The 13589-nt window shown below is 40.0% G+C and overlaps 1 protein-coding gene across 1 annotated transcript in view; it reads right to left on the reverse strand.

Annotated features, from left to right (window-relative positions):
* The window catches only part of LPIN2 (lipin 2), a 47298-nt gene that overhangs the window by 11196 nt on the left and 22513 nt on the right, over positions 1-13589 (reverse strand). The window contains exons 9-14 of the mRNA XM_060243928.1: positions 6710-6897; positions 4602-4695; positions 4197-4266; positions 1916-2005; positions 1506-1585; positions 140-281 (exon numbers count right to left, since the gene is read on the reverse strand). Of these exons, the coding sequence (XP_060099911.1) occupies positions 140-281; positions 1506-1585; positions 1916-2005; positions 4197-4266; positions 4602-4695; positions 6710-6897 (664 nt within the window). The remainder of the gene's footprint in view (positions 1-139; positions 282-1505; positions 1586-1915; positions 2006-4196; positions 4267-4601; positions 4696-6709; positions 6898-13589) is intronic.

Genomic DNA, 13589 nt, shown 5'->3' on the forward strand with positions numbered 1-13589 from the left:
ATTATTAATAATCTACAACAAAATTTCTTCAGGAATAAAAAGGTAAGTGGACCTTTGCCCCTCAAAGTATTCTTCTCTTGGCAAGGCCTGTTATATTACATTCAGAACCATTTAAAGGCATCAAGATGTCTATACGTACAATTTGATCTGAAGACAATCGTAGTGATTTTTTATATGAGGTAGAATTCCCATGGCTTGGATGTTCAACTGAAGTAGAATCTGTTTTCAAAGATTCTTTCAGTTCCTGTGATCCTTCATCACTAGAGGAATCATCTGTAGGCCTAATTTAATATAAAAACAGTAATAAGATGTTTCTTATTGGACTTTCAGAGCCAATTTAAAGAAATGTGCAGGCATTCTACATTAGAGGTATGCACAAAAAAAGTATTTTTGGAGTCCAGATATACCAAACCCATAAAATATTGGTACATACTGATATTCCCAAATTTATTCAGCTCTATACCTTCCCTTCCCTTCCTGAGTTGCTCTACTACAGCAGCGCACCTCAATGACATAAGGGAACACATTTAAAGAGACCACATCTCTTTAAATACTTTCCCTTCCCTTGCTTAGGTGTGCCATCACCATAGTGCGACTCTTCCCAAGTTGCACTGAGGTGGCAGCATGCCTCAATGAGGGAAGGGGAGGCTTTAAATGCCTTCCCTTCACTTGCTGATGTATGCCTCTGTCATAGTGCAACTTGGGAAGGGACAGGATTGCACACAGCTTGGCTTTGCAAAAGTCATTTAGGAAACTTTCCCTTTAAATGACTTGCCAAGCCTCATGCAAGAAACCAAGAGGCGGTGCACCCATACAAAAATTTTGGGCAAGTTGTAGCGATTCTGTCACATTGTTTTATTATATATGTTTGAAATCTTGTTCATAGTACTGTATTTTGCTAAGTATTTTTTATGCTTTAACTTTTATGGCTGGAAGTAAACTGTATACTTTGAGGGGGTTGCTGGGTTGTTATGGCCTATAGCTACAACAATAAAATACTTTGACCAGAGGTGGTGCAAGTTCACCTGGAAGGTGGGTAAACTTGCACAGCTTTGGCTGAGCCTGAATAAAAGTTGAACAATTTTGGCTTTTATTCAGGCTCAGCTAGATCAGTAGCTAAATCAGATTAGAAAATCTGAGTTGGCTGAATTAATAACCTCAAAATACTGATATGTTATTTTGGGCGGTATTTATTCTGCTCTGAATAGATCAAGCATGCATACCTATTCTACATCATTTAAAAAAAAATTAAAATGAAAGTTGTGCTCTTCCAACATTTTTTTAGTTTTAATGCTTCTTTAATTATTGTAATATTTTTGGAAACATTAAAATGAACAGATAAAATATTTACACAGTGTCAGAGTATCCTAAAGTGCATTTTATATACTTTTCCATATTCTGGTCAAATGCTTTATTAAGAAGAAGTGCTACCCAGCAGCAAATTCCATTTTTTTTTAAAGGTCAGATGTTCACTCCAATTATAACCTCAATTGAATGAAACCTACCGACTGTCAACTTTTTCCTTCATAATAGCTGATACATCACTTTTTGGCATTTCTGATTTCCCTTCCTTTGTCTCAGGAAGCTATTAGATGAAAAAACATATGAAACATATGAAGTATTGAAGTATTCTCATTCTGAATTCAATCAATAATATGAAGACTGCTCCAGGATAGAGTTATTTCAATCATCTCATTTTATTAATATTTTTATAAGTTGATAATGTAGTATTAGCTTCCCAAACCTAGCAGCTTCCCACACTGCTGCACAATTCTGTTAGTAATTAATATTGGGAAATTTAGGATTATGTTTGGTTCAGAAACCTGGAGCATGTATTGCAATTGCTCCCATAAACATGAAGGAAGTACCAATCAGAATGACAACGAAGTATGATCAACCAGTGAATTTACTTTACCTGTTTAACTAAGCTGTCTTTCTTACGCCAGAACCACCATCTTCCAGACTTTTTTGGCATTTTATCTTTAATCCAAGATTCAACTGTAGCCTAAAATCATAAAAATGTAGTTTGTATATGCAATAAGGCCTCAGTTTGTTACATTCACAAATATACCTGCCCTAAGCTCACTCTCCTCAAAGACTAGGAGGGACCTGGCAACCAGGAAGGCAGTAAGACCAGGCCTCACATATCACAGTTGTTTGTCAAAGGCAAGCTATGTAGAGCTGGCACAGTCGCCATCTTTGAATGAGCCTAACAGACCCAGGAGAAGATGAGAATAAAGGAGTACTGAGAGCAAGCACGTACACAGGATCCCATGGACTGATACAATCAACAGGGACAGCCAGCCTTGTCTCCCTACTAATCCATAATCCCATCCCCTCTAACTCTAGTAAATGTCACTGTCCCCTTCAAAGTAATTTCAGAGGTCTAGCACTCAACATAGAGCCAATGACACATAGAAACACAAACACTGGCAAGATGAGGTTTGCCAAGTAAAACTCAGATATACTTCCACTATGTGAATATAAGTGAAGCTTTATTGAATTGCTAGAGGTACATAACTTCTTCCTAGATATCTAAATAGCACATCTAAATAGCCCCAAAAAGTGCTAGCTTCCCCCCTCCCAGACTTCTCTAACATAAACACTCTAAGAGACAGTTCCGCTTTAACATAAATACTTTAGGAGACAGGTCAGGATGATCACAGAGTCTTATCCTTTGGGCCCAGATGGTGTAAGTAGGGGGAAGAGCGTATTCACAGGCCTCTCACCAATCACTCCAAGAATGCTACATACAACAGAACCCAACCCCCCCCCCCCAAAAAAAAAGTTTACAAAAATTAGCAACAAGAAAATATGACAGAAGACATGACATGGATCCTAAGAGGCAACCTTCCAGGCCTCAGAAGCACAAGCAAAACATCCTACATGTATCTAGTTTTCATCTGGCTACTTATTACACCTCAAGTCAGCCTATCCCGGCTCTCCAAAGCATATTTAAACTGGCATTCTGTGCCCCAATTCTGTGCAGCTCTTGAGGCACCCATAAGAGTACCAACAGACTTGATTTGTGTCTTTGACATGAACCGTTGGCCAGCCGTGTCATCCTTCCTCCATGTGGATATTAGACTTCAGGATCAAGTGAATATAATTGCAGACCAACCCCCTTCTTGTCACTATTGATCACCTCTCTGTTTCTAACTCTCTCTGTGTGTTTATCTATGGTTATTATTTTGTGTGAATGATTAGTGTGAATTTATACATTTATCTGCAATAAAACTCAATTTATTCAATTAAAAGTCTCTTTCTTCCACTGGTATCCCTCACAATCTGACCCTCATACACACATAGTACAAAGAACCCTTGGTGCACATGTGCTGCCCAGATCCAGGAAATCCAGGTAACATGATATGGGGGTGCTGGTGGAAAGGGCCATCAAGTCACATCTCTCATAGATTTTCAAGGCAAGAGATGAACAGAGGTACTTTGCCATTGCTTACCTCTGCATAGCAGCCTTGGATTTACTTTGCCGTCTCCCATCCAAACACTAATCATGGCCAACACTATTTAGCTTCCGAAATCTGATGAGATCAGGTTAGCTTGGGCCACCCAGGGTAAGGCAATAATTTAGTATGTGTATGGGTGCAATCACACAAGAGATTTGGTCCAAGCTAGTCACACCTCCCATCTGGATTTAATGTGTTTGATCACACGGGCATGTCTGCCTCCTGAGTCCTGCCATACATATCTCATCTGAGGACAGGCTGGGACCAGATTAAATAGCTACTGGGAAGTAGCTCAGGCAAGCCCAGGGCAGAGAGGAGAGAGCCTCTCAGCTTCAGCAGAAGTCGGGTGGTGGCACAAAGCATAAGGAAACAGCGGCAGCTGTAAGTGGAGGGGCCAGGTGCTTCCCAGAAAGGTAAGGGTGGAGGGGCCAGGGCTGCTTAGGCCCCACCATAGTTAAGGGCTGTTTGCCTGCCTGGTGGTGATTCTTCTCTCACAAAGAGATAAGCTGCCCCAAGCCTCTCCAATGCCACAGAGGCATCTGGAGACATGATCTCACATGGGCATCCTGCCCTAGCCCTATGTGAGCTTTTGATCTGTCCCCCCACCCTTCCATGGCAAAACTTGGAGGACTGTGGGGCAAACAGGGAGCAAAGCCATTCCTTCCTAAGATGACAGGCTGGTCTCACATATTTTGGCATATTCATTTGTTCCCAGCCAATCCACTGCATTACCTGTGGCAAACTCTTCTGGAACACCTGCAGGCTGAGAATCATGGGAGCAGCCAATGCCCAGTTATAGTACCTGTTATACAGAAGACAGTTTATCATTATGGATCAACTGCAAAATATGCATCCAACCAAAGTATAACAACTGTGATGCAATACATCAGTGAAAACAGAAAATGATTACTTATTTCTGGTAGCTTATTCTCCTTCCATGGCAGCTCAAACAGTATGCTATAAACTTGTTATGATGTTAGCTAATAATGAAGTATTCACTAAGTTCTGTTCAAATTCATGAACTATTTTTAAAAGGTGAAGTAAAACAGAATGACTGTTACAATGCATAATTGGTCAAATTTATTGTAAAAGAATATAGAAAAACCAGTATTTAATAGAAAATACACGGAATATTACCTATTGTATATCCTTATAACCAGATTAGGATTGTCTATAAGTCCTGGGTTTTCAGCAAATTCATGGTAAGTAATAATATGCTCCATGAATTTTTCTGCAATGCAAGGACATTTTATCAGTCATTAAAACATTTTTCTTCTCCTTAAAAACACAACCTCAATCCAGTTCCTCATACAGAAATGCTGCTCTTATAAACTGCAGAGGCCCTTAGTTCTAGCTCAAAAACCATGCAATCCTACATAAAGGAAGTCATGAAAAAAGCAAAGCAACTTTAGAAAACAGGAAATGCAATTTTCTATGTAGTTAGAAAAGTTCATTAAAACTCTGCTTTGTTAACTGATAAATACAACTCAGTTCTGGGAAATGGTCAGAGTTCTTGAGGCTTTTACTTTCCCCAACAGAAGTTCTGTTATGTAATAACAAATGTTGGAAAATGGCACGTGAATACCACTTCCTGTTTTTGCACTTCTGTAACGTTCAAAAGGGAGTGTATTCATTTCCCTTCCATGGCATATTTAAGTACTATCGGGCTGTGACTCTTCACATCCGAGCTAGCAAAAGCCCTGGGCATGGAGATTCAACAATCTGTATGGTAAGTAGTTTTGATAAACTGAGACAGAAATCAACTGCCATGTAGAAGTTGCTTTTGGTGGCATCCCTGTAAACCTTTCCTCAATCATTATTACATTACATGTTGTAACAACAGACACTGCTGTAATGTATAAGTAGCTCAGGAGACACTAAAGATTATAATTCATTTTTTTAAAATAACATAATTGGAATAAAAGGTGAAGGCTATTTTGATATCAGAAATAAGACAGTGCCACTGGCTGCAGCTGTTGTCATTATTATACTACCACAATATCGCAACACATTAACTTAAATATTCTTCTGAGTGCTCAACTCAAGAGAATTAATTCCAAAAGCAGAGTAGAATGCTTCTGTGCAACAGTGATTAAAATGTTAATTAAATGTTAATACATCTAACACTATTAAAATGCCACTTGCCTCTAAATTGCTTAACTGCCCTAGATATACATCTGTTAAGCAGCAATTTGTTGAAATACAACTTTTTGAACCAAACCTTAATTACCCAATTCAATTTGCTTTATTACGGTCCATGACCAAATACACAGTACAATGCAGACCAACAACACCCCCAGAAAAATTGTAAAAATCTAGAGGGACCTAAAAAGGTAAAACATACGATATAAAAAATACGGATAAAAATTTAAAAGATTATACAGCTCCAGTAAAATATTAACTAAAATGCACTGATTAACATTTGTTTCAGTTTCAATAGCATTTATGGTAGTATACAGAGTACTCAGGGATTAAGGTAAAGTAAAATTTAAGCTTGGGAATATTCAAAAATAATTAAAAAACAGACAGTTTCAAGACCCGTTCGTTACATAATCCTCACGAATTCTCCTAGCTGCCACCAAGAATTTGGCACAATTAGATGTAAATTGGGGGTTAGAATCTGATAACAGCATATTTCTGATTTTATAATCAGAGAACCCCAGGCATCCCTCAAACAAAGAATAGATGTATGCCTAGGTAAAGGCCACACCCAAGCAACACATGGTCAATCGTTTCCATTTTATCTGCACCACAAGGGCAGACCCGTTCAGCCATAGGCACCTTTTTAAAGCGGCCCTCGACGATTGCTGAAGGAAAGATTGCAACGGGCCATGGAAAAGGCCCTTCTGTGGGATGGTACTGTTAGATTTGAGAGATAGGAGGCTGGAGCTAGCACATATCTCCTTTGGGGTTTCTCTGGTTTCTCTTCAGATCGCAAACCTTAATTACCCTTTTCCAAAGTCTCCCATCACGGTAAGCCTAGCAGTATAATAATTCATTCGAATAACAGCTTGCCAGTCTCACCATTCAAGTCAGCCTGTCACCCACATGTAGACAGTCTGCTGTACCTCAACAGGAAAATGCCTCCAGGAAGAGAACCACTCATCTATTTTTAGATAGATACATGATGGCTCTTTAAATAGTTTTGATGGTGCCCTCTGATCCACAATAATCAATTTTCTAAAAACTATTTAAAATATAGGCTTTCATGACTTATACAAAGAATAAAATGGATTCTTACAAACCTTTCGATATCTCTCCGTTTTCACTAAGACCTCCACAAAGAGAGAGAGTGACATCAGGCAAGTCCATAGCAGAATCAGACATACACTCTGTGCCACTGTCAGCTGCTGCACTTCCCACAGATTGTGGTGACTGTGACCCAGAGAGGGTATCAGATTCCACCCACTGTCTGGAACCTGGATCAGAGTCACTGAAGGAAAAGGAGATTTCCATATACACAGCTGATTATTTTAAAACATGTCCAGTAATAGTGACAAATCAAAAACACCTTGGTGAAGGGATTGTTGGAAACTCTAATGTAGCTTTGAAATTATACTTTGAACAAACACCAGATCATTACAGTCTCTGAGATGTCAGAACTGCTTTGCTCAACTGGGCCAGAGATTCATCTAGTTCGCCATTATCTTCCGTGGCTTCCTAGCTGTCAATAAGGGCATGATGAAAAACAGAGTTGTACTGCTTCTGAACAATGAACTTTTGCTATATATTATGACAATCTTCCATGAAGCTGGGTAACATCTCACCACTGCAGTAAGGGCTTCCACCACAAAAACATTCTGCTTTCACTAAGCTAAAGCCTTAGCAGTGCATGCCAAAGAGACTGTATGACTTCTGCCCAGCCAGTACTGACTGAGCATGGATAAAGTTTTCACATACCATCAAAGAGTGTAATTACACAATTGTGGTAGTGTGCTACAAAACAATCCATACAGCACTCAGCAGCACTTAGAACATGGAGTTTAGTGCATGGGAAGTACATCCTGGCAGGTTATAAGACTGAAGATGCAAGTTGGTGACTGTCACTAGTTCCCATGGCACTAAATTCTACTCATGCACAATGCATTACATGAAAGGAACTAAGGAACCACAGAAGGAACTCTATACTGAAGGCATGTCACATTCTCTTTAATGCCATAAAAATCTGGTAAGATTTCCCCTACCACTGAAATTTGGAATGGAAGATCACAGGGAGTGAAGAACACAAGCTTTCACAATGGCACTACCCCATATTGTCCTTTCTTTTCCAGTCATACAGTCTTCTTTTGGTCCTTCTGTACTGTACAACATAATTTTCCATTTTAATTTTTGGATTATCTCAGAAACACACATACAAAAACCCTTTGGAAAAAACACTTTTGCCATGGGGCCTTAGGTCTACTTTCTATGTCTGAACTAAGTTGCTGTGGCAACTTGAAAGGCTTTGTTTGCCAAGAACAAGAGTGGTACAGCCATTTGTAAAACCAAGCTTCTGGCACAAACTGGAAAGATATTGTATTGGATATATGCAATGGATTTTTTAAAAAGACCAGACCCTTGTTGACATTATGATGTACACCAGGGATTCAGGGTGAAGAAGGCTGCCCTGGTGGGTTGGGAAAAGATGCCACTGAGCTCTCTCCCCAGTGATGTTACCAGAAGCACAAAGAGATGGATTTTTCAGTTTAAAATTGAACTTGGAGGAAATAGTGCTATTTTCTGTTTAGAAAATAATTTGGTTTGTCAAACTCTATTCCAGATAAATCTAATGGTAGTTCATTCATGGCTTAATAAAGGCAGTGAAGAGTTTTCCAAAGTATGGTTATACGGATTATATTTCTCTGTGTTTTACATATGCAAAACAGTCAAAGTGCAGTGTAGTCCTCTCCCCAACCTTGGCTTTGTCACTCAGTGCATTAGTGACAACAAAGCCAAGACAACCTGCTGTCAGTTGGTGAAGCAGCATCAGCAGGTTCTCACTAGCCCTCTTCTGTTATTTTTGTCTGGCTAACCAGAGGCTTTCATCTCTCATGGACTGCTGCCTTGTCGTGGTTCAATGAGGCTGTGGGCTATGCCATACAGGGCCACCCAAGATGGTCAGGCCACAGCTGAGAACCCACACTAAATGTGATCCACTGAGAAGGAAATGGCAAACTACTCCAGTATCCTTGCCAAGAAAACCCTATGAACAGAAACAAAAGGCTAAAAGACATGGCACTGGAAGATGAGCCCCTCAGGTCAGAAGGTGCCCAATATGCTACCGAGGAGGAGCGTTCAAGAAACCACAGAAAGAGTGAAGCGGCGGGGCCAAAGCCGAAAGGACTCTCAGCTGTGGATGTGTCTGATGGTGAAAGAACAGTCCAATACTGCAAAGAATAATACTGCATCGGAACGTGGAATGTAAGATCTATGAATCAAGGTAAGCTAGATGTGGTCAAACAAGAGATGGCAAGACTGAACATCGACATCTTGGGAATCAGTGAACTAAAATAGACTGGAATGAATGAATTTAACTCAGAGGATCACTACATCTATTATTGTGGCCAAGTGTCCCATAGAAGAAATGGTGCTGCCTTTATAGTTAACAAGAGGGTGAGGAAGGCAGTAATGGGATACAATCTCAAAAATGGCAGAATGATCTTGGTCCGTATCCAGGGCAAAGCATTCAATATCATAGTAATCCAAGTCTATGCCCCAACCACAGATGCAGAAGAGGCTGATGTGGACCAGTTCTATGAAGATCTACAACACCTTCTAGAATTAACACCAAAAAAAGATGTCCTCCTCATCATAGGGGACTGGAATGCCAAAGTAGGAAGTCAAAAGGGGTCCAGAACAACTGACAAGTTTGGCCTTGGAGAACAAAATGAAGCCAGGCAAAGGCTAATAGAGTTTTGTCAAGAGAACAAGCTGGTCATAGTGAACACCCTCTTCCAACAACCTAAAAGGCAACTCTATATGTGGACATCACCTGATGGGCAACACAGAAATCAGATTGATTATATACTCTGCAGTCAAAGATGGAGAAGCTCCTTACAGTCAGCAAAAACAAGACCTGGAGCTGACTGTGACTCAAATTATGAGCTACTCATTGCAAAATTCAGGTTTAAACTGAAGAAAACTGGGGAAGCCATTTGGCCATTGTTTGACCTTGCTCACATCCCTTATGAATATACAGAGGAGGTGAAGAATAGGTTTAAGGAACTAGAGTTAATAAACAGAGTGCCTGAAGAAACTATGGATGGAGGTTCATGACATTGTACGGAAGGCAGCAATCAGCACCATCCCAAAGAAAAAGAAATGCAAGAAAGCAAAGTGGCTGTCTGATGAGGCTTTACAAATAGCTGAGGAAAGAAGGAAAGTGAAAGGCAAAGGTGAAAAGGAAAGATTCACGCAACTGAATGCAGATTTCCAGAGAACAGCAAGGAGAGATAAGGAGGCCTTCCTGAAGGAACAATGCAAAGCAATAGAGGAAAATAATAGAATGGGAAGGACAAGAGATCCATTCAAGCAAATTGGAGAAATCAAGGGAACGTTTCATGCAAAGATGGCCATGATAAAGGACAAAAACGGTAGGGACCTAACAGAAGCAGAAGAGATTAGGAAGAGGTGGCAAGAATACACAGGAGAATTACACAAGACGGATCTCAATGTCCCGGACAACCATGACAGTGAAATTGCTGACCTTGAGCCAGACATCCTGGAGTGTGAAGTCATATGGAAGCATTACTAACAACAAAGTGAGCGGAGATGATGGTATCTCAGTTGAGCTATTCAAAGTCCTAAAAGATGATGCTGTTAAAGTGATGCACACATTATGTCAACAAATTTGGAAAACACAACAGTGGCCACAAGATTGGAAAAGATCAGTTTATATTCCAATCCCAAAGAAGGGTAATGCCAAGGAATGTTCAAACTATCTCACCATTGCACTCATTTCACATGCCAGCAAGGTCATGTTAAAGATCCTACAAACTAGGCTTCAGCAATATGTAGATCGGGAACTACCAGAAGTTCAAGCTGGGTTTCGGAGAGGTAAAGGAACTAGAGATCAAATTGCCAACATTTGATGGATTATGGAGAAAGCAAGGGAGTATCAGAAAAACGTCTATTTCTGCTTCACTGACTATGCTAAAGTCTTTGATTGTGTAGATCACAACAAACTGTGGCAAGTCCTTAAAGAGATGGGAATAACAGACCATCTCACATGTCTCCTGAGAAACCTGTATAAGGGTCAAGAAGAAACTGTAAGAACGGGATATGGAACAACTGATTGGTTTAGAATAGGAAAAGGTGTTTGACAAGGATGTATATTGTCACCCTGCTTATTTAATTTATATGCAAAGTACATCGTGCGGAATGCTGGCCTGGATGAAGCACAAGCCAGATTAAGATTGCTGGGAAAAACATCAACAACCTCAGATATGCAGATGACACTACTCTAATGGCAGAAAGTGAGGAGGACCTAAAGAACCTCTTGTTGAGGGTGAAAGAGGAGAGCACAAAAGTAGGCTTGAAACTCAACATCAAAAAAAACCTAAGATCATGGCATCTGGCCCCATCACACCTTGGCAAATAGAAGGGGAAGACATGGAAGTAGTGGCAGACTTCACATTTCTGGGATCTAAGACCACTGCAGATAGTGACTGTAGCCATGAAATTAATGGCTTGGGAGGACAGCTATGGCAAACCTGGGCAGTATAATAAAAAGTACAGACATCACCCTGCCAACAAAAGTCCATGTAGTCGAAGCTATGATATTCCCAGTAGTAATGTATGGCTGTGAGAGCTGGACCATAAGGAAGGCCGAGTGCAGAAGAATAGATGCTTTTGAGATATGGTGCTGGAAAAGACTCTTGAGAGTCCCTTGGACTGCAAAAAGATCAAATCAGTCAATCCTGAGGGAAATCAAACCAGACTGTTCCCTGGAAGGTCAGATGCTGAAACTGAAGCTCAAATACTTTGGCCACCAAATGAGAAGGGACCACTCCCTGGAGAAGATCCTGATGCTAGGAAAGACAGAAGGCAAAAGAAGAAGGGGAAGGCAAGAGATGAGATGGCTGGACAGTGTTACTGATGTAAGAAACACAAATTTGGGCAGACTTCGGAGGATGGTGAAAGACAGGAGGGCCTTGCATGACTTTGTGCATGGGGTCGCAAAGAGTCAGACTCAACTGTGCGACTGAACAACAACAAAACCAAAGGCTATTTCTACTTAGCTAACCACAGCCAGGCTTGCCTTCAAAAGGAAGCGCAAAATTCTGCTTCTTTGCTGATATCTCCTTCCCACCAATGTTCCCTCTAAACTCAGTTTTTTAGCCTCCAGCTCACACATTTTTGTCTTAGCTCAGAAAAAAATAGCCCTAGAGCAAACTAATTTATGCAAAGTCTCACAGCTTTAATGCCAGTAGCTCACAAGACTCCACAGCTTAGAGGGAGTATTGCTTCCCACCTTGTGTTTCTATTTTGTAATACCACCAAACAGGGCTCTTTTCAAAAACTATAAAAGAAGGAGTTGGAGGAGGACCAAACAGAACCACTTCTGCTTCAGATGAATAAAAGAAAAGCTTTCTGGTTTCCACTGTAAATTCTGGGGGAGACTGAGACTACAGAGGAGTTAGGATGAAAAAATTATGGCAGATATTTTATAGTCTCCATTACATGAGCCTGTAGCAACATCATGGCTTATTTATTTACGTGAGGGGTGAAATAACAGGAGCTTTTTAAAATGGCTAACTCAAGTGTTTGTTCTCAGGCATAAAAGGAAGCCTAGCATGGGAAAGAAAGAGTGTGGGACAAGAGGAAAACCCCAGAAAGTTGAAACTGAGCTTAATTCAATGTATTCCTGGAAAAAGGAAAAAACCCTGGATTATTTCGGCGTTTTAGGAGTTAAAGCTTTTACATATTCATTCACATTCCAAAAAGATATGGAAATTGTATATCAGGATTATTGCATGCTGTAAGCAGAAATAAAATTTTAATACATACGGTGCTGGATCTCACCAAAAATATCCATGACAAGATTTCTACCTAAAATGTCCCTCTTGGGGAACCACAAGGAAAAGTGGGGTTTAATAAATAATACGTTACAACCCTCCCCAGGAACAGCTATGGAGGAGGGGCCAGAAGTTTTATGCAGGAGGAGGCATTGGCAAATATTCCCTCTTCTTGAGTGCATGAAAATGATTGGTCAGATCCAACCCATAATATTGTATTCACTTAGTACAATTTGTTATACAGATCCACTTTATTTTCACCACTTAATGCAATCTGCAAATAACATGATTTATCTTGAGACTAGTGTTTCACATTTCTTCTTTCCAATGTACTCAATATATGCCAATTCTCAATATAATTAATTTTGTATGACATGTAACCAAATTCTTTTTATATTTACATAAGATTCAGTGGAGAGGGAAGTTTGGGACTGAAAGATCATGGCAAGGTAGTGATACCAGAGACAAAGACATAAGCAACCACAACATACAAGAGTGTGCAAAATTTGTACTAACAAATATGTGAGAGCTAAATGTGGGAGCCTTTAGTTATAATTTCCATTGTTTTTGGAACATGAGTGTTTCTGTAAGAGCTCTTAGATCAAAAATTCCTACAATTTTTTTTGTCCTCAACCTTCAACTGATTTCACAAGATGATCCCATTTTAGTATTATGATTGAAAGCTTTCTTCATATTTCCCATGTTCGTACTTTTTGCAAGTTCCTATTTTGTAAGCTCCCTACTTTAATGTCTTCTTTTAAAAAAAACTTCTCCAACTTCTTAGGCATTTCTTCATAAGGAAGTATTCAATCACTTCTAGAGATACGATTTTAACAAAATCACTTCTTAATCAACTGAAGTTCACAGGGCAGGATCTAGGGGGAACAGAAGGAGGCGCTTGCCCCGGGCGCCGACAGAGTGGGGGGGCGCCAAATTGGACATGGAGTCCATTGTATTCTACGGGACCATAAGACAAAATGGCCCAAAAGGGAGCATTATTTTTTAACTTCCCCCCCCCCTCAAAAAACCGTGTAGATCTGGTCCTGGAGGTTCAATCCAGCCAAGGTGAGGGGTTTTTTTTAAAAAAAAAACCCTTACTGATTAAAATAGAAATCCTAAACAGGTCTTC

Source organism: Heteronotia binoei, chromosome 7, assembly GCF_032191835.1.
Source record: "Heteronotia binoei isolate CCM8104 ecotype False Entrance Well chromosome 7, APGP_CSIRO_Hbin_v1, whole genome shotgun sequence".
Classification (NCBI taxonomy): domain Eukaryota; kingdom Metazoa; phylum Chordata; class Lepidosauria; order Squamata; family Gekkonidae; genus Heteronotia; species Heteronotia binoei.